This window comes from Lithobates pipiens, unplaced genomic scaffold (genome assembly GCF_037356315.1).
Source record: "Lithobates pipiens isolate NorthernLeopardFrog02 unplaced genomic scaffold, aLitPip1_a1.2 Scaffold_3, whole genome shotgun sequence".
NCBI classification, from domain to species: Eukaryota; Metazoa; Chordata; class Amphibia; order Anura; family Ranidae; genus Lithobates; species Lithobates pipiens.
Window position 1 is genome coordinate 192,693,758 of NW_027507790.1, and position 19,716 is coordinate 192,713,473.

Consider the following 19,716-nt stretch of genomic DNA (forward strand, 5'->3'; position numbering starts at 1 on the left):
ATTACACAGCACCATGCACCTCTGGACCTCTTTACATTACACAGCACCCTGCATCACTGGACCCCTTTACATTACAGGGGGGTAGTGTTAAATGTATTAGCAGGTTTAGAACCACTAGCAAATTCAAGCCAAATGCCAGCTCCAGTGGTGGCCTGTCCATTAGGGGCACCAGAGTGCTCTATCCACAGCCACTATTTTGACAAGACACCACCACCCCCTATTCATGCATCTGGCCCCTTTCAGGACACCGGGCACGTGAATTACAGTGTTTTTTTTTTAAGCACTTGGCTCTACTAGGCTTCAAAATAGGGTGGGCTTGTGGCACAGTGCATTGTGCCAGGTGCCCACCCAGGTGTTGCAACTGTGAATGAATATTTTCTACTAAAATACTGATGTTCAATCCGGTCAATCGGGAGCAGGTCTTAGACCCATTTTCCGATTGACCGAAAAGAGAAGAGTTCAAATTGGTCGCAGGGGAGGAGGGAGAAAACAGAAGTCGCCACAATGCCGAGCAGGGGAATGGAAAGCTGTTGCCGAGCAAGGGAAGCCGCCGGTGAAGCCCGGGAGAAGTGCTGCCCACCATAGATGGGGTAAGTGCCCCAGAACAACCCGACCGATCAGCAGGGGTTGATTATACTGTTTGCCACCCCCCAAAAAAATTACCACCGGGCCGCCTCTGCTGGAGATGCTGGGAGAGATTGTTTAAATCCATACCCTGGTGTGAGTTCTGATGCTCCATCTGATACTGATGTACCTGGTTAACCGTATGATCCATCTATTAAGTTTGGAGTGTGCCATCCAAGTTTTCTATTTACCACCTGCATTGCATGATTATATGCTTGTTTTCATATCATTCTGGTAAGCAGATCACGGGGGTGTGGTGTGCTTTACATATGCACATTGAATCTTGGTAGAAGATTTACATCGCCTTTCTATTGACAATTACGTTTAAGTTTTTTTGATTTTATGCACATTTGTTTTTTATGGACAATCGCATTTAAAACTTTTGTTTAGAACTGCACCATTGGACTTTATATTATTGTTTGATTAATTAGCAAATTGCGCTGGCTCCTGTGTTTTCTTTGGGTTAGCACAGATATTTGTTCACCTTGATTTATGAATAAATAAAAGTTGATCATTTTAATCACAACTGCTAGTGTGAAATGGTTTGTCTCATCCATGTAAACAGATATTTGTTCACCTTGATTTATAAATAAATAAAAGTTGATCATTTTAATCACTACTGCTAGTGTTAAATGGTTTGTCTCATCCATGTAAACTGATACATTCTGCTGGAGAGTTTGTGCTGTGACTTACAAGATACTTACTGGATGGATTACCAGTTGAAAATAGAAACAAAATTCCAAAAAAAGGAAACGAATGCAGCCATCGCAACTAAAAATTGTAATGCTGTAATATAATGTTTGCTTTTGGGTTTAAGACTGCTTTAAAACGAATGCTGCTACGAACTTAAAGTGGATGTAAACCCAATTCATTAAATTTGTGCTGGGCACATGTATCTGCAGTGTTTTCTTCTCTCTTCAAATAACTAAGTCCTGTAGCTGTCTCTTCCTCCATAGAGGCCTGATAAGTTCTCACACGTTCTCCGAGATGGGAGATAGAAATGTGTGTCAGGGGAGGTTGCTATAAATTAGCAGTCCTCTTGCTGTCTAAGAGCTCTGTACATTCATTCCTTCCTTTGCCTATGAGGAGAAGGGGTGTGTGCATTTCCTCCAATCAGCTGTCTTGGCTGTATGCCCAGGCTTCATTGCAGTGTTAACCAGGAAGAGAAAAACTTTAACATGATCTGCTTTCTAAAGAATATATAAAAAGCAGATATGCATGTAAAACTTTTTTAAGGAGATTTGTTTCATCTCTGTGTATCATCTGAGGCTGTTCACTTCACTGAGTATATGTGAGAGTGTACATCCACTTTAAGAAATTAAAGTGTAATCTATCCTTTTTTTGTGCTTGTGCCAAAAAGTTTGTATTCCAATAGTGGTCTTTGTCTTGTATGTTTTACTATAGTGGGCAAACTGAGAAATATAACTTTGTAAAATCTGCACTGTGTGTGGCCAACATTATGGCTTCTCAGGGCCTATTAGGATGTCAAGCAATAAGTTTACAATTGCAATCTATTCAGTATGGGCGATCTGATGGAGAGAACCTAAAATCCATGTCTACACTTGTGTGCCTTTCCCCTTCTAGAGTATTGTTAGACCTGCTGCTTTATGTGATTGTTTCAGCAGGGGCTCTTTGTTCAGGTGTAGCCTAAAAACAGTACAGCAAAAATATTGCATTAACAATTTTTATAGGCAGCCAAGTGAACCTATTCAGCATCAAGTATGTTTGATTCGATCTCTGTTGTAATTCTGCACAATAATGTGCTACATTTAACTATTGTTCGGCTTCCAATAAGACTGCAAAGGAACAATGGCTGCCCTGTCTTCTAAGATTACAGTAACCTTTTGTTACTATAGTAACTAGCAACGGTGTACATAATATAAACTCTAAATTATCAAAGAAAAAGCTAAAGGAGAAATATTAGCAACAGTGTTTACTGTAAGCACAAGAAAACTTTTGTGATTATGTTGATAGCATTAGACTGTCCCTGATTTGGAAGGATTTGCTTTTTTTGGAGGTTCCTCTTTCCTCCACATTTATCCCTCACTTTGGTCTGATATTTATACCCGTGAACAAAAAAAATGCACTATTTATCTATCAGAAATGTTTCAAAATGCTAAACTCATTATCCAGTTGCTACATTATTGCATTTTATATTTCAAAAGCCAGTATACTGGAATAGTAGTGGTAAAAAACAACACTTGAGGGTTTGACCAATCAATACTTTTTGCTAATAGGTGTCTTTCTCATCTCAGAAAGTTGAGAGACGTGCATGTGTACAGAAATTGGTAGTGTGTGGGATTCTTACGGTGTACTTAGAAGTCGGTCAGTTTTGCTGGAGGTTCCAGTGCAACCACACTGTCTTCTGGCACACCAATTCACTTGTCGGTCCAGTTTAGAGAAATTATCCTGTATAAAGAACCGTTTAATTCCAAAGAGACTATAAAACTGGTACCTTAGTCTTATACATTTACCGCTCAATAAATTCTAGTATGTCCCAGGCAAATGCAGGCCGGTATCCTCCTATACCTAGCTCTTGCCCCTTAAAGGAAATCTGTGCTAAGAAAAACTGAGGGATGACATTACTGATCACCTTCTGAAACTGCTTGTCGACTGTCTGTAGTTATTAATTTGATTCACTGACCTGTAACAATCATGAGCCAATGTTGGAATAGTAAATTCAAAACTTAAACTCTGACTACTGCCTCGGGTCAAATTTTTTTTTTCTCTCAGTTCTATACGTTTATTTCAGAAGTGTCTAACGGGGTCATGTAACAATACGGGTGGGGGGGTCCCCACTTCACCTGCTCTAGCATGTGTCATGGTTTTGCTGCAAAGACCATTGTTCACGTGTGAGTGTGGATCTATGCAGCATTCGTTTGCTAGCCCAAGCTGCGCATGCTGGTGCACTCCTAGTGGGGTTTTTGTTGACTAGCTGGGATTTACAGGAAATGGGTAAAATGATGCTGTTGCAGCATTGGTCCTCAATCATCCTCAAAGAAAAAAGAGCAATGCTGAAGCATCAAGAGAGGGTCAGTAGTGAATTAGGAAACTTTTTTTACATGGATAGTGGAGGATGAAAAAAGACCATTGGATCAGCATGATGGCCAGGCAGCCAAAGATTTTAGTAGAGATGACCAGCACTAGCAGCCTACATATTTCTTTTAGCATTCTGGGTGGGTTCATGAATCAGTAACTAGGTGCAGGAGAGCATGGGGCCAGTCTTTGACTTTGCAAAGCAAAGTCAATATTTGTATAACAAAGTGCCTTGGATTTTGGGTATCCTAAGGGACTTGTGATTAAACAGATACGTGAAGGTACCTGCATTACTATAGCAGCTTTGCAATCTTTATTGAATGGAAAGGATAAGTTCCCCTTTTGTAACATGTTATGTTAGACCCATATTCAGGGTGTAACATGTTACAGATGCACTGGCCCTGGCTCACCCCCGATCCCCCATTCTGACATCTAGCAAGGGATCTTCCCCCCCCCCCCCCACTAGCTGTGGCACTCTGCAATAAACGTGGCTGTGTGGCACTCTGCTTGCATCATCCATTCAAATTGATGTACGAGGAAGCAGATACACTGCAGATCTGCTGGAAACCTGCATGGTCAATACATCGCTGGTTCAATGCTTTACAGGCTCAAAAAAAAAGAAATTAAATTCACATTTTTTTTATCTGCAGAAAAATGTGCATTTAGTATTTTTGTAGATGCTCAGTGGGAGAAACTAGAAAATTTAATCCGTTTTCTAATCTTCCTAATTTAATTGCTCTCCTGATGGTGACCAGCCAACAGCAAGGGATAGGACCCATTTCCCGATAAGGTGATAAGTGCTTCAATTGGACCACTGTCATAACTTCTATGTGGAAAGATTTAGGCATAGAAAAGCAAATGTTTCAGCAGAGCTCTGCCATTTTTATGAGCACTGTGATCTACTGCTGGACTAAGCAAATTGGTGAATGTAGAATTATCGCTGGAGATAATACTGATTAACATTATCATGTATGTTAATATGTGGTCTCATGTCATATAAATGAATTTCTTTAGTATATAGTAGATTTCTTTTTAGATTCTGATGTATCTACTATGTGCAGAAAATAATAATTTGGGTTTTCTCTGGTAGGCGGAGACTGTGCTACGTTACTAAAGAACATGGGACCTCTGCCTGTGGACATGGCTCAGATGTATTTTGCAGAAACTGTTCTCGCTTTGGAATATTTACACAACTATGGCATCGTACACAGAGATTTAAAACCAGACAAGTATGTTTTAACTTACAATTTAATGAAATTATGAATGTTGCTCTTTAGTTGTGGGGACAATTGTGTTGTGTTTCGGTACATAGGCAGACTGGTTATATTGATTTATTTTGGCACAAAAGACTTTTAGCACACATACATTCCCATGTAATAACAGAAAAGTAAAACACAAAAGATCACAAACACATTATTACTGCTTCTGTCTTGGTTTGAGGCTGGGCTCACACTTAATTTGGATGCGACTCACAGCAGGGGTCCAGTACGTCCCTGTCCTCTGTTTCAAGGATGAATCCAGCCCGAATTTTTGCATACATTCGGACCTGAAATAGAGCCAAAGACGCACTGGACCCCTGTGCAATCCTCTCCACAGTTTCCCCGGAGATGTGTGAACCTGCCCCATTGAGCCAGTCACAGTCCCCTGTCATGCGCCTCCTCTCTCTTCTGATTGGCTGACTGACTTTGACAGCAACAAGAGCCAGTGATACCGCTGATGTGTCTGGCGCTGGTGGGTTGCTGCACACAGAAGGCTTTTTATCTTAATGTATAGAATGCATTAAGATTAAAAAAAAAACCTTCTGACTTTACAACTCTTTTAAGCTTCAAAAATCAACCTGTGCCCAAATCCAGTAAATAGTTTGTGTCATGCAAAAACCACAGGTCAACTGCCTCCTGCCCTTCCCAGCCACAAGTGTAAACAAGGCCTACTTCAAATGGGCAGTTTGAGTTGAGATCCACTGGAACAGTAATAAAGCAGAACTTTTTCAGAACAACTTGATAAAAAAATGTTTTTTTTTTAGTAAGAAACATTACAGTGCCTCGAAAAAGTATTCACACCTCTTGAAATTTTCCACATTTTGTCATGTTACAACCAAAAACATAAATGTATTTTATGTGATAGACCAACACAAAGTGGCACATAATTGTGAAGGGGAAGGAAAATGATAAATGGTTTATATAAATAAAATATGTGAAAAGTGTGGCCTGCATTTGTATTTACCCCCCTTTACTCTGATACCACTAACTACAATCTAGTGGAACAAATTGCCTTCAGAAGTCACCTAATTAGTAAATAGAGTCCACCTGTGTGTAATGTAATCTCAGTATAAATACAGCTGTTCTGTGAAGCCTTCAGGTTTGTTGGAAAACCTTAGTGAATAAACAGCATCATGAAGGCCAAGGAACACACCAGACAGGTCTGGGATAAAGTTGTGGAGAAGTTTAAAGCAGGGTTAGGTTGTAAAAAACAAAATCACAAGCTTTGAACATCTCACAGAGCACTGTTCAATCCATCATCCAAAAATGAAAAGAGTATGGAACAACTACAAACCTATCAAGACATGGCTGTCCACCTAAACTGACAGGCCAGGCAGGAGAGCATTCATCATAAAAGCAGCCAAGAGGCCCATGGTAACTCTTGAGAAGCTGCAGAGCTCTACAGCTCAGGTGAGAGAACCTGTCTACAGGGCAACTATTAGTCATCCACTCCAATCTGTCCTTTATGGAAGAGTGGAATGAACAAAGCCATTGTTGGGGGGGGGGGGAGCCATAAGAAGTCCCGTTTGCAGCTTGTGAGACACAGCAAACATGGAAGAAGGTTCTCTGGTCAGATGAGACCAAAATTTAACTTTTTTGGTCTAAAAGCAAAATGCTATGTGAAAGAAAACTAACACTGCACATCACCCTGAAAACACCATCCCCACTGTGAAACATGGTGGTGGCAGCATCGTGTTGTGGGAATGCTTTTCTTCAGCAGAAACAAGGAAGCTGGTCATTTGAATGGAAGATGGCTGGAAACAGAGGGCACTCTTAGAAGAAAACCTGTTAGTCTGCAAAAGACCTAAGACTGGGGTGGAGGTTCATCTTCCAGCAAGACAATGACCCTAAACATACAGCCAGAGCTACAATGAAAGGGTTTAGATCAAAGAATATTCATGTTAGAATGGCCCAAAGTCCAGACCAAAATCCAATTGAGAATCTTTGGCAAGACTTGAAAATTGCTGTTCAGAGTCTCTCCATCCAATCTGACATTTATTTTTAATGTTTTTATATAGCTATACCTGAAAAAGGCACCAACTGATATAGCTACTTGTTAAGTCTCTACAATCCCCTCTATTGAATAACATGTGCCCCACTGTATGTTTTTTTTTTTTTTTTTTTTAAACCTAATATATACCTTCCATCAGAGCGTCTCCCGCAACTCAAGTGACTCCTCGACTCTCTCCTCTACCCGTCTGGCAGATAAAGTGGGAGGGGCCGAGAACTCCCGCTGATTTCAGCTGGGAGGAGGAGAGAGCCGAGGCATTACATGAGCGCCGGAAGATGCCCTGAAATAAGGTAGATATTGGCTTTTTTTAAATAAAGGACATACAGTGGGGCACATGTTATTATCTAACAGTGGGGATTGTAGAGATATAAAACTATTATTGTGCAAGCTGGATGGGAGGATCGCGGAGTGGACAGAGCAGACGGGCACACGGGGGGAGGTGTTAGAGAGGAGACACTGCAGAGGACGGATGCACCCAAATAACCATGGTGTCAGGGCTCAGCAGCCATAATAAACCATGCTCAGTTTACCGTTTACTCAGATCCAATGTCTTTTCTTTCAGGGTTACAAACACTTTAATTTTCTGACTAAAGTTCCACTTTAAGTAAATCCTTAATAAATTTTACCACATTTGCCAAGAGTAGCTCAGCACTTAACTGACTCCCTTCTGAGTAAAAAAGGACAATATACCTTACCCAAGTACTCCGCTACTAACTGCATGATCTGCAATTTTGTATCTGACACTTTCTTTTTAAAACCTTGATGAAATGCATTTAAATATATGTAGAACTAGTACAGTAAATTAAAGTGTTCATTGAACAGGACAAAATTCTACGTTTCTAGAAAAATTAATAGTGCTGTAAGGTACCGAGTTCAGTAGCATGGGTAATGTAATGTATAACCCATTATACAGAATTGCAGCAATTTGGAGTACATAGTATATGTTAAAGCTTACAGATTGTAGTGGTCTCAGTTATGTGATATATAGCACAGATGGTGGACCACAATATGTAATGTAAAGCAAAATGTACTGGGCACACTTGACTACTGCATGTGACCTACAAAATCATATACAGAGCATGCATGAGTGCAGTAGTCCAGACCATGTAACAGCAGCACAGTGTACAGAACACGGTGTATGCCATGTACAGCTTAGTAGTTTCCCTTTATGACACTCATGGGTCACTGTAGACCATGCAGACCTCTTTTGATTTAGGGAGGAACATTTGCTTTGCTAAGGGTTCAACTAATTGGCATTTCATTTTTACATTATCATCTATTCATAGGCTTGTCTTCCTTATCACGTCCAAGCATTGTCCTCTGTCCACAGACTTATGTTTCTCTTAGGCTTGTTTGAAATTTTTTGGCAGACCCCAAGCCTATGTTAAGCTGGCTCACAAAGTAAGACCGGATCATCATTATTTGATGTAATATTTTATTAATTGTCTGTGTGTGGGACCTGCAGTTAGGAAACAAATCCGAAGTGCACTGCTATTGAGGATTTTCACAAAGGAGAACAATTGCCTCCTTTTGACATTTCATAGTGCACAGAACTTTATCTGCATGCAAAGCGTGTATGTTGGTATGGATTAACTGCTGCTTTGTGAGTGGGGAGCTTAGTGAGATGGAATTACAGAACAAGTGACAGACGGGCATGGATTGCCCAATTACAAAAGAGAATAAGGAAACAGAATCGGAGGCAGTGTACTTAGCTTATAGTGTGTAAAACAAAAATTAGCTTTCCTGAGTGATGAACACTTGTTTGGAATTATATTATATACAAGTGAAGGCGCAGAGAACTAGAACAGTCAATATCCCGCAATATTTGAGTGATGTGCTGTATAAGCATAATGTCATATGCGCAGTAAAAATGTTATGACAACAAAAGTCCACAGTCTTATAGTTGTTTTAAAAAAAAGTCCACGGACCATATGAGATGATAATGAAGGGCTGCCATCAAGGGGCAACAGAAACCATGTTCCAAATACACTGAAAAGACACAAGGGGTGCAGATATAGGACAAGTTTAATGTGAAATTAAAGTACACAGGCAACTCACATTTGTGGAGTCATAGTAAGTATAAGTCCCAACATAGGGGTGTCATCAGTGTAGTTGATCCGTTCCTGCTGTGTTAGCGCTCTGTTACTTGCTCTGTACACAGCTGGATGATCATCAAGCCTCGAGGCGAATGGTGGTTTCCAGGTGAGGAGTGATGACGTCACTGGAAAGCGACACATTTCCTGAGCGTACAGGCTGCGAGTGATGTGGCAGCCACGCTCATCCTTCAAGCTTGGAGCGAGCAACAGGGCGCTATCATAGCAGGAACAAATTGACTACACTGATGACACCCCTATGTTGGGACTTATACTTACTATGACTCCACAAATGTGTGTTGCCTATGGACTTTTATTACACATTAAACTTGTCCTATATCTGCACCCAGAGGCGCCTCTCCCCTTGTGTCTTGTTTGGAATTAGACCTAAATATTACTTCTCATGATCTTCTGGGGGAAATTATATGTTTCACATACAACATTTATCTTAATTATATGAGTAATTTCTGGACTGTTAATGAGAAGATGGTCAGTGATCCACTATCAGACTGTATGCAGTTGATAAAGGAGATAATCCAAGCAAATACATCTCTTAAAAATGTAAAATTCTAAATTGTTTTCTTAGCACATCAAATTTGGGTCTCATTCAGTGGCATAATTTTTGCCTAATTACAGCAATTCTATATTTAAATGCTGGTTTGCAGATCTGTTGCTGGGATATGCAATATAAATAATGGGTAGTCCAGATTGGGTAATTCTCCACTTCAGATATCACATTAACATTTGAGTGCAGGCCCTCTTTAACCACTTCAGCCCCGGAAAATTTGGCTGCTCAATGACGAGAGCACTTTTGCGATACGGCACTGCGTCATTTTAACTGACAATTGCGTGGTCGTGCGACACTGTCCCCAAACAAAATTGAGATCCATTTTTTCCCACAAATAGAGCTTTCTTTTGGTGGTATTTGATCATCTCTGCCGTTTTTATTTTTTGCGCTATAAACAAAAAAAGAGCCACAGTTTTTGAAAAAAAAAAAACACAATATTTTGTACTTTTGATATAATAAATATCCCACTTTTTTTTTTTTTTTTTAAAGCAATTTTTTTTTCTCAGGCCGATATGTATTCTTCTACATATTTTTGGTAATAAAAATCACAAAAAGCATATATTAATTGGTTTGCGCAAAAGTTATAGCCTCCACAAAATAGGGGATAGATTCATGGCATTTTTATTATTTTTTATTAGTAATGGTGGCGACATTATGGCGGACACTTGGACTCTTTTGACACATTTTTGTAGAGCAGTGGGCGCATCCATGTGCCTGCTATCCTGCTTAAAGGAGCCAACGTATAACTATAACGGCTCACGGGAATGTGCCGACCTTCCACCGTATAACGACGGCGGCTGGTCGGAAAACACTTAAAGCAGAACTATACTGCATCTGAGCACCACAAATCAAAACACTATTTAATTATTTTTTTTAATACTCAAAGCAAACCTCCACATCTCTATACTTTTTTGGCTGAGAAATCACTTAGAAAAACACCCCCTAGCATTTCTGGCCATGGCCATCTTGAGAAAGATCCGATGATTCATGTAGCATTTACTTTCTGGAATCCATCTACGCTTAGCTCAGGCAGGGGGGCGTGCTTAGTTGAGCAAGTCCCTCCTCTCCTCCTTGAAGACTCTTAAAATGTATGACATCGTTTTTATGTAAGTAAAGGAGACACTACAATTCAGGACAACCCTCTTTTCTTCATACATGCTGGGGAGAACCCAGTATTTTGTGTGCACAGCCCCAAAATTGATAATTTTACAGGAGCTCATGTTGAGAAAAATTTGTGGTTTACTGTAGAATGCCAACTAGTGGTAAATGTACTGTAGGAAAGAGTGGGGACACCTTTCTACATACAGTACGTAAATTCACACAACCACTTAAAATTATCAGAAGGTAACCTATAAGCCTAATTTGAGTAAATATTAAAGTGGTTGTAAAGCCTAAACATTTTTACCTTTTTAATGCATTCCTTGCATTCAGGTAAAAAATGTTTAGGTGTCAGCATCCCCCCTCACCCCCTTTTACTTGCCTGAGCCCTCATTCAATCCAGTGCTGTGCACATCTGCAGCTGTTCTCTCCCCTCACTTCCGGGTCTCACTGGCTTTGCTGGGGCACCGGGAGCCGTTGGCTCCCAATGCTGTCATTCTAAGCCAGTAACGTGGGGACGGGGCCAAGTCCCACTGTCTGTGTCAATTGATGCAGCAGTGGGGCTTGGGTGCGAGGCCACTGGACGGGGGGGAGGGGCCAGGAGCGCCAGCGGGGGGCCCAAAAAGAGAAGGTTCATGGCCGCTCTGTGCAGGTAAGTATACCTTTTTATAATTACGTAAATCTTAGTAAATCTTTGCTATTCGAAATGAGAATAGATTGTTAAAAAAAGAAAACGCATATAGAGGATACATAAAAAAATGTACACATGGCAATCGCTACTTGAGACTAGAAGACACAAACAAGGAGTTTAATCTGAATTAGAAAGGGGTACAACATTTATTACATTTGAAAACACAGAGCTATAGAACATGTAGAAACTACATTTTTGCTGGGTGAATGTTTTCATAGAATATTTTATGGAGCTTAGTATAAAGAATACATCTCTTGGAGAGAAAGTAAGTTTAAATTGCATAAATTGTTAAACCAAGTTTTGTGTTTACAGCTTATTGGTAACTTCCATGGGACACATCAAGCTTACTGATTTTGGTCTGTCAAAAGTGGGCCTCATGAGTATGACCACCAACCTGTATGAGGGCCATATTGAGAAGGATGCCCGAGAGTTTCTGGACAAACAGGTTGGGTTTAATTACAATTTTTGAACATGTGCTGTGTTTTTCATTTTGCCTTTTTGTTTTACAGATTTACATTTTTGTAAGTTTTTTTTTTTTTCTTTTTGCCTCAATAATTTCTTCATAAAAATAGAAGAGCAAAATTATGTTAGGGCTGAGCATAGTAATCATAGCAACCAATCAGATTGCAACAGTGTTTGTTTCCTTACACTCAAATTTTTCAAGTATGCTTTACATTTTGTTTTAAAAATATCATATTAATATAGACTTTGCAAGTTTTATAATCATTGAAGTAAGTAATGATCAGGACATGACTTAGGATTCAGTAATGTAGCAATGTGAATCTAAATAAAGTTGATTTTTTTAAGATTTTTTTACTGTTAATTCAACCACCTGGACATTTCACAGTAGTTTCAGAGAAGGCTTCGGTTTAGTCCCCTGCTCCAGTTTTCCATTTTCCCCATCATTAGAGTAATTAAAGTGGACCTTCAGTCATTTTTTCAACGTTCCATCTATTAAATCGTCTGCCTTTGTTGTTTTAACGTTGCATAGTAAAACATGTTTTTTTTTCTGCCAGTTAAATACCTTATACAGCCCACTTCCTGTTTCTTGTCTGGTAAAAAGCCTAGGCTTATGACATCATGCACAGCTCTCTCTCACTCTCATGAAAGTTTTCCAGGAAGGGAGGGGGGATGAGTTATAAGAGTGCCAATGAGAGTTGCAGAGCTGGGGGTGTGTCTGTGTAAATCCAGGAAGTGAACAGGCAGCAGCTTTAGCTGCCCACAATTAAAATGGATGCAGCCAGACTGGAGGGAGATTTCTGCAGCATATTTGGCAAGTACAGAATGACAGTATATATAAAATATGCAAAGTGGTTGGAGGGAAGCTTCAGAATGACAAAGATGTTTTTATTATAAGTTATGTGAGCAGACTGCAGTTCCTCTTTAAATTCCAATAAAAAGAAAAAAATACCGCGCTCCTAACTATCTAGTGAAAAATAAACAAACATATATAGCAGCAGCTACTAAGTGTCATACACACCAAATACAGTAGAAAAAAGAAAAAATAGCTGCGCTGATACTAATTATTCCCATCACATGAGTAACCTTAGTTATTTAATCTCTTATGTGAACAAAAATATGATCAAAAAATATGATCAGGTGAAATGAATAAAGTTGTAAAAATTGAATACCAATTAGTCAAAATTATTAGAAATTATATATATATATATATATATATATATATATATATATATATATATATATATATATATATATATATATATATATATATATATATATGAGCAAAGTCCCAAGTGATAAAAAATCTCAAAGTCCAAATAATATGTGAAGCAAAAAGTACAATCTTCCGTCACCAAATGTATGTACGTCATCGTGTGACGAAATGCGCGTCGGGTGGCTAGGACATGCTGACGCAGTTACGTTGGGTTCTTGAGCGAAGGGCGCTCGCTTGCTGGCCGACATGCTGTTTTTACTCTGTCTGTAAGTGTTTCCATTTATTATAAATTAAAGCTATATATCAGGTTTACACTATGGGGAGTTTCTCTGTTTTTTATGTTTGAGTGACCATTACTCCATGATTGAAAGTCTCTCTTGCTTACCCTCGGGTGTATATTACTGACCTGCTGTCTTGCTACGAGAGATCTACTACTGGGACCCTGTCGGGTATTATTTGCGAGCTATTGATGCTTGCCATCTGGTAAGCGTGTATTCTTTGCGGTGTCTGCACTTTTGGTTACGGAAGATTGTACGATTTGCTTCACGTATTATTTGGACTTTATTTGAGATTTTTTATCACTTGGGACTTTGCTCACTTTATTTTTATATTTATTAATTTCTAATATTCATTTTCACTAATTGGTATTCAATTTTTACAACTTTATTAATTTCACCTGAATGTTTGATCATATTTTTGTTCACATAAGAGATTTATTTAATAAATAAGGTTACTCATGTGACGGGAATAATTAGTATAAGCGTAGCTATTTTTTTTCTTTAAATTCCAGTTTTCACTTGTCCCGATGCTGGTAAAATCTGCTATGGCAGCTCATCAAGTAAAATCTGTCATTCTTAGGGTTGGGAGTGGATGCCCTACATGGAGAGCCATGAGCAGTAGTTAATTTAACAGAAAAAAAAAAGGTTATTTTTAAAGCAGGTTTGTCTTGTAGTAAATTGGTTCATCTTAAACATAAGTGGTCCTTTATTATTATTATGTGGAAGGCAGGGGTAGTTTTAGACGTCTTCTAATAAACACCTTTCCTTACCTATTTTTAATATGAAGGATATGATTGTAGCTGACTGATGTTTTCAGACAGCAGAATAAAGATCTAGATTAGACTGCTATTCTCTGTAGACTAAAATTGGCGCTTATGATGCATTGTACAATTAAGGGTGCTAAAATCTTAGCCATGGTCCATTTGCTTTCTTCATGGCTCATTACTGTGTGTCCACAATCTGTGTATTCTAAAATTACTTGGAAAAATCCATCTGAACAATGGCCCTACTGAATTTATATATATATATTCTGCTTCACTTTACCTCCATTGTAATCATACATTTTATAAACAGTTAAACAGTTCACCATTTACTTCTTGTAACTGAACATAAATTCAGTTTTTTTAGGATTATAAACAGATACTATATTTGAAATTAAGACCCCACAGGCATTACTCTATCTCACTTTAAGCCATCATAATAATAATCAAGGACTCAGTAGGTTTTTTTTTTTTTTTTCTTGTTAAATTTCCTAAATAAAATTGAATGTATATTTGTTTTAACCTGCTTGGTTGGTGTAAAAGCTGATATTGGCAGGTTGTGTACTTGCTGTAATTAAGCATCCGTTTCTCATTCATCACTTGTCAGGGAATGCTAGGACCACGCTTCATGTTTATATATGCTGAGCGCGCAGGGATGAGGCACGAGGAATGTTTCTCAAACAGAAAGCTGAAATAGATCGCGTTATTTTCCACTTGACCAATATTCTCCCTGCTGATAGAAATAATTTAAGAACATAGATCAATAAAAACCTTACATAAAAAAAAACATAACATTGAGGAAGGCAAAAACAAAAATGAATAAATAAAAATTATATAGTACAGGGTAAATGTTTTCATAAAAGACATCGGTCTTAATTCAGTGCAATGAAACCTAAGTGCCATTTGCAGTAATGAGCAAAAAGAAGGGAAACCTGTAGTTATGTTTCTCCTTCTAAGTATATTCGTGTTGTGCTTCATTAGCAAATTAGACACCTATGAAAAAAATCTCTTGTAGTTCATGAATAAAATTGATAATTAAAGTGTAACTAAAAAGAAATAGTCAGTGCTAGGGAAAAAGAGAATATTTACACAGCTAGCAAGTAAGGTAAGATGGCCTCCCATACAAGTACTGACCAGGCCTGACCCCACTTTGCTTCTTAAGGTTAGTGCTTTGGAGAACAAAGGGTTTGATATGGTGGTCTCTGTATAACCTTATACATAGAAAAATAAAACATTAACATTTTTCAGAATTTGAGTTAGCCATGACCACTTGAGAAATGGTCATAAAACATAAAACAAAACATAAAACAGTCTGCATCATGGGCTTGAAAATGTGGACCTGTTTTCTTTTTGGCACTCATGGCCATAAAAAAAAAAACTGTACTGAGGAAGCATTGAGATGCTTATGCAGACAACCTTTTCTGGAAATACTAGTTCCCTGCTTAGCATGCTGATTTTCTAGTTTCAGTAATTTCGGGCCTTGCTTACAGTGGTTTCAGATTGTTTAAGAGCTATGGGTACAGGAAGGTTTTACAGGGTATTGTCAAAGCTTTCCACAAGCTCAGACCAGCCTTCATCTCTAGTTGAGATGTTAAACACAGATCTTAATGGGAACACTGGTTGGCACTTTGAACAAGCGGTCAGCTGGCTTCAGCTCTTTGAAACATGATTATAGCTTTCCAGCAGCTGGCTAACCAGCACACCCATTTAGAGCTTTGTTTAACATCCTCAAACCAGAGCTGAAGGCTGCTTTGCTGCCCAAAACTTGCTGAAAGCTTTGAAATGCTTTGTAAGTCTGTGAGGTTTAAGTGCTCATCAGCAGTTACTTCATGTGCAGCGCACTGAAATTAATGTGCTGCTAATTAGATGAGTGCCAACAAGCAGTTACATTTCACAAATGTAGCTCTAGCCTAAAAGTTTGCGGTGCACAAGCTAAAATCCATGGGAACAACACCTTAAACTGGCCAAATACCAGTAGAACAATAGAATTGTGTTCCAAATTTTTGTTTTAGGAACATTTGTTCAATTTTCTAATTATTAGTGGGGTCAATTTGATGTTCTTTTCCACCAGATAGAACAGGATAGAATTTTTTTCTTGAACGAAATAGTTTCTCATAGTGTGTTGCTTGAGTTTGGGAAAATCTGTTCACTCCAAAATCGAATGTTAAAGTGGGGGTAATGTCCCATGCATAATTTGTACCTATAGGTACTGTAAATATCTCCTAAATGTGCACCGTTTAGGAGATATTTACTGTAAATGCTGCCGGATATGTCACCAGCGCATGTGCTCTGAAGGAACAGCTACCCGGGCCATTCCTTCAGAGTCCTGTGCCGTAAACTGTGACTCCCACGCACATGCGTGGGAAGGACATCATTGTGGCTCCCGCCAATCACATAGCAGTAGTCCCGGAAGGAAGACAGGGGAAGATGGAACCCTTGTCAGTGGGGACAGCTCACCGCTGGGGGGGCTTCGTTCTATGGTAAGTTTCACATAATGTGCTAGTATGCGATGTATACTAGCACATTATGGCTTTACCTTGTAGGTTTAAAAAAACAGAGCTTTACTGCCGCTTTAAAAGCTTATAAAATTTTGAAGTACTTTTGAACATTTTATTTGTTGTGGAATGTACTAAGAATGTTCGTACGAACCTTTGTTTAGAAATCTATTCGTGCATGGTCATCTTCAGACTTCCTGACCCAGAACACATATGCAGGTTTGCCAATTCAATGCATTTCTATTTAAAATAGTACTTGTAGTGTATATAGTCTATAATATTACAGTTCCTCTTTTAAGTGAACATTGAGGCCTGTGCTGTTTGGATGATAATTTATTTTCTTTTTTTTTTAACTCTTTGCTTATCAGGTCTGTGGCACCCCAGAATATATTGCTCCAGAAGTGATTTTGAGGCAAGGCTATGGGAAGCCAGTTGACTGGTGGGCAATGGGCATTATCCTGTTTGAATTTCTGGTGGGCTGTGTCCCGTTCTTTGGAGATACCCCAGAAGACCTGTTTGGACAGGTTATCAGTGGTATGTAGAAGAATAATTTAGATATTATTAACATTTGTTGTACTGGCACAGGCTTTGTATTTACCATTGCTGTAGCACTTCTTTGAGTTATCCAGTAGTTAAAAGTGTGCTTGTTTAAAACAACTCTATTTCTTTTATTATAACTAGGCAAATCATGCAAGTTTGCAAGTATAACCCTTCATCGTTTTACCTTCCATGCTCTATCTGTTGAGAACTGTATCGGTATCATTCATCCTACTACATATTTGCAGTTAAAAAATGTGTTTGCAGATGCACAGCTCCTTGCATACAGATTTATCTTAAAGAAAGCACAACCAGCATCCATGTAGATGTACAAGCTCCATAGGCTAGTGTAATACTCACAATGCTCAAGGGGCTTATTTTACATAACACTAGAATGGAGATTCATCTGTACCTCTACTATGGTTTCTTTCTGTACATAATTCCATGAAAATTGGTGACATGAGCTGTGCAGGAATTCTGATATAAAGGTTGATGGCATTGGATCAATTGGGTATCAAGGACATCATTACAGTTATGTTTCATTAAGCTGGCCATACACTTTTTAAGACTTTTAAGATAAGATGAGACTTTTTTCAATCTGCCTAATGGTTAACAGTGTGGTTGGACAAATCTCTCCTGCAAGGCTATTGTATGACCACTCCCACCACCGGTTGTCAGAATACCAACAAATAGCTGCTTCACCTGATTGTTTGCAGCCGCTATTCAGCCCACTATTTTCTACTTGGCTCTTATGATTTTTCTGTTGAAGGTAGTCTATAGGGAGGCTGATGGGGAATACGATGTGCATAGTTTATGTCTAGCTTTGCTATTACAGTGCACATATTCTTTAAGTTGCTGGGTTTACAGTCCTCTTATTTTTTTTTAAATTATATGTGATAGGTTATACCTTACCTCAAATCCATGACTCTTTCTCTACCTTTCAAATGCAGATGCCTGATTCTTTGTCTATAAACCACTCACAATTCAGTTTTATAAAGCATTGAGACTGTCAAAATAAATGAATGTACTGAAATAATGTAAGGTTATGCAAATACCTGATAATTCCATTGTGGAGCTAAATCAATATACAATACAGGCTCATTTTAAAAAGATTTATATTTTGCAAATTAATTAACTGCATATTTTTTGTCTGAGACTGACTCTTCAGCTTGAGTGGCTTCAGAGATCCTCTGAAATCTGTCATTTTCTGCCTTGTAAGCTGCATGATCTCATACTTCATTTCCCAATTACTGACAGTTGGTACAGCTCTTCGGAGACATTGTCTGAGGCTGAACAGGTGACATAAAAAAAGGGGTCACACCTCTAAGAACCCCCAATTGTTGAGCTGAAGTCAACTTATGTAACTTAGGATAAGTGGAAAAATACTTTTTTGTTTTTTATTGCTAAGTGGTTACAGTATAAGACTGAGTATTGTGTTACTTGTATAAGCCTAGTCCTGAATTCAATTCTTCCTTTTAAATCCAAAATAAATTGAACATTAGGCGATTATTTCCATCTGGCAAGCAATTTCCCCCCCTCAATAGTCAAATATGAATGCCCTTGTTCTGTGATTGTGCCCGTTTGTGTAAAGTATAGACATTGCTGGTGCTGCCATAATACTATTCAAAATAAAAAAATAAAAAACAAATTTCTACACCTACCACTTCAACTCATCAGAGGCTGTTGAAATCAATCAGATATATTCAGTAGTATAACCAAGATATGGAGTAAAGATAAGCTTCACACGTATTTTAGTCACATATATGAGATCACTGAGAAGTGTTTGGTTGCATTTTGCTGAACGTCGTACAAAATAAACCAGTAGAAGCTTAACTCTGGGTAGTATTAAAGTGGAAGTAAACTGCAGGTGGTTAAAAAATGTCACTGCTGAGAGGGCTGAGTTCTTTCCCTGGTCTTCCTTCCAGCTTTTCGGCCTCCGGCTACAATAGTGGCCAGAGGCGCAATGACATCTCTCCCGCAAATGCGCACGGGATCTGAAGGTCCAGCACTGTGGAAGTTTGGGAGATATTCACAGTAGCTACAGGTAAGCCTTACCTGTAGGTACAAGTGGTGTAACAGAGTTTACTACCACTTTGACAAGAACAATAGAATGGGCAGTATTTGAAATATTTTTTTCTTTAAGGTAAGATGAAGTGGGCAACAAGGTAATGGCTCCATTTTGGAATGCATGTACTCCTTTGGATTGAAAAAAAAATTATTTTATTATTACCTGCCTTGTTGCCAACTTCACCTTACCTCGGAGGACTTTTGTGTGCAGATTGGAAACAGCTGGTCAGGCACAGTGAGTCAAAAGTACTCCTAGCCCATTTTATACCTGCAATTGGGTTGTAGAGCCAGTACTTGATTTTCCCTTTGACTGTAATGTAAATCATTTTGTTTATATAAAAGCTGTTAGATTTTGAAATATTACTTATTACTACATTTCCCAGTTATTGTTCCCATTCTCTAAGTCAGTCAGGCACTACTTCATGCACATGTGCAGACTTCATGCTTGTGCTACTCCTTCATGGCCCAATTAACAAGCATCAGGGTGGATTCTGGACTAATTCGTGTTTTGGCTGCAGTGGAG

General features: G+C 38.7%; 1 protein-coding gene across 6 annotated transcripts in view; it reads left to right on the forward strand.

The window, feature by feature from the left end:
- MAST4 (microtubule associated serine/threonine kinase family member 4) overlaps positions 1-19,716 on the forward strand; it is an 831,319-nt gene that overhangs the window by 752,829 nt on the left and 58,774 nt on the right. For all 6 annotated transcript variants that reach the window (XM_077462654.1, XM_077462655.1, XM_077462658.1 and 3 more), the window contains 3 exons: positions 4,751-4,889; positions 11,693-11,825; positions 16,958-17,123. In XM_077462654.1, the coding sequence (XP_077318780.1) occupies positions 4,751-4,889; positions 11,693-11,825; positions 16,958-17,123 (438 nt within the window). The remainder of the gene's footprint in view (positions 1-4,750; positions 4,890-11,692; positions 11,826-16,957; positions 17,124-19,716) is intronic.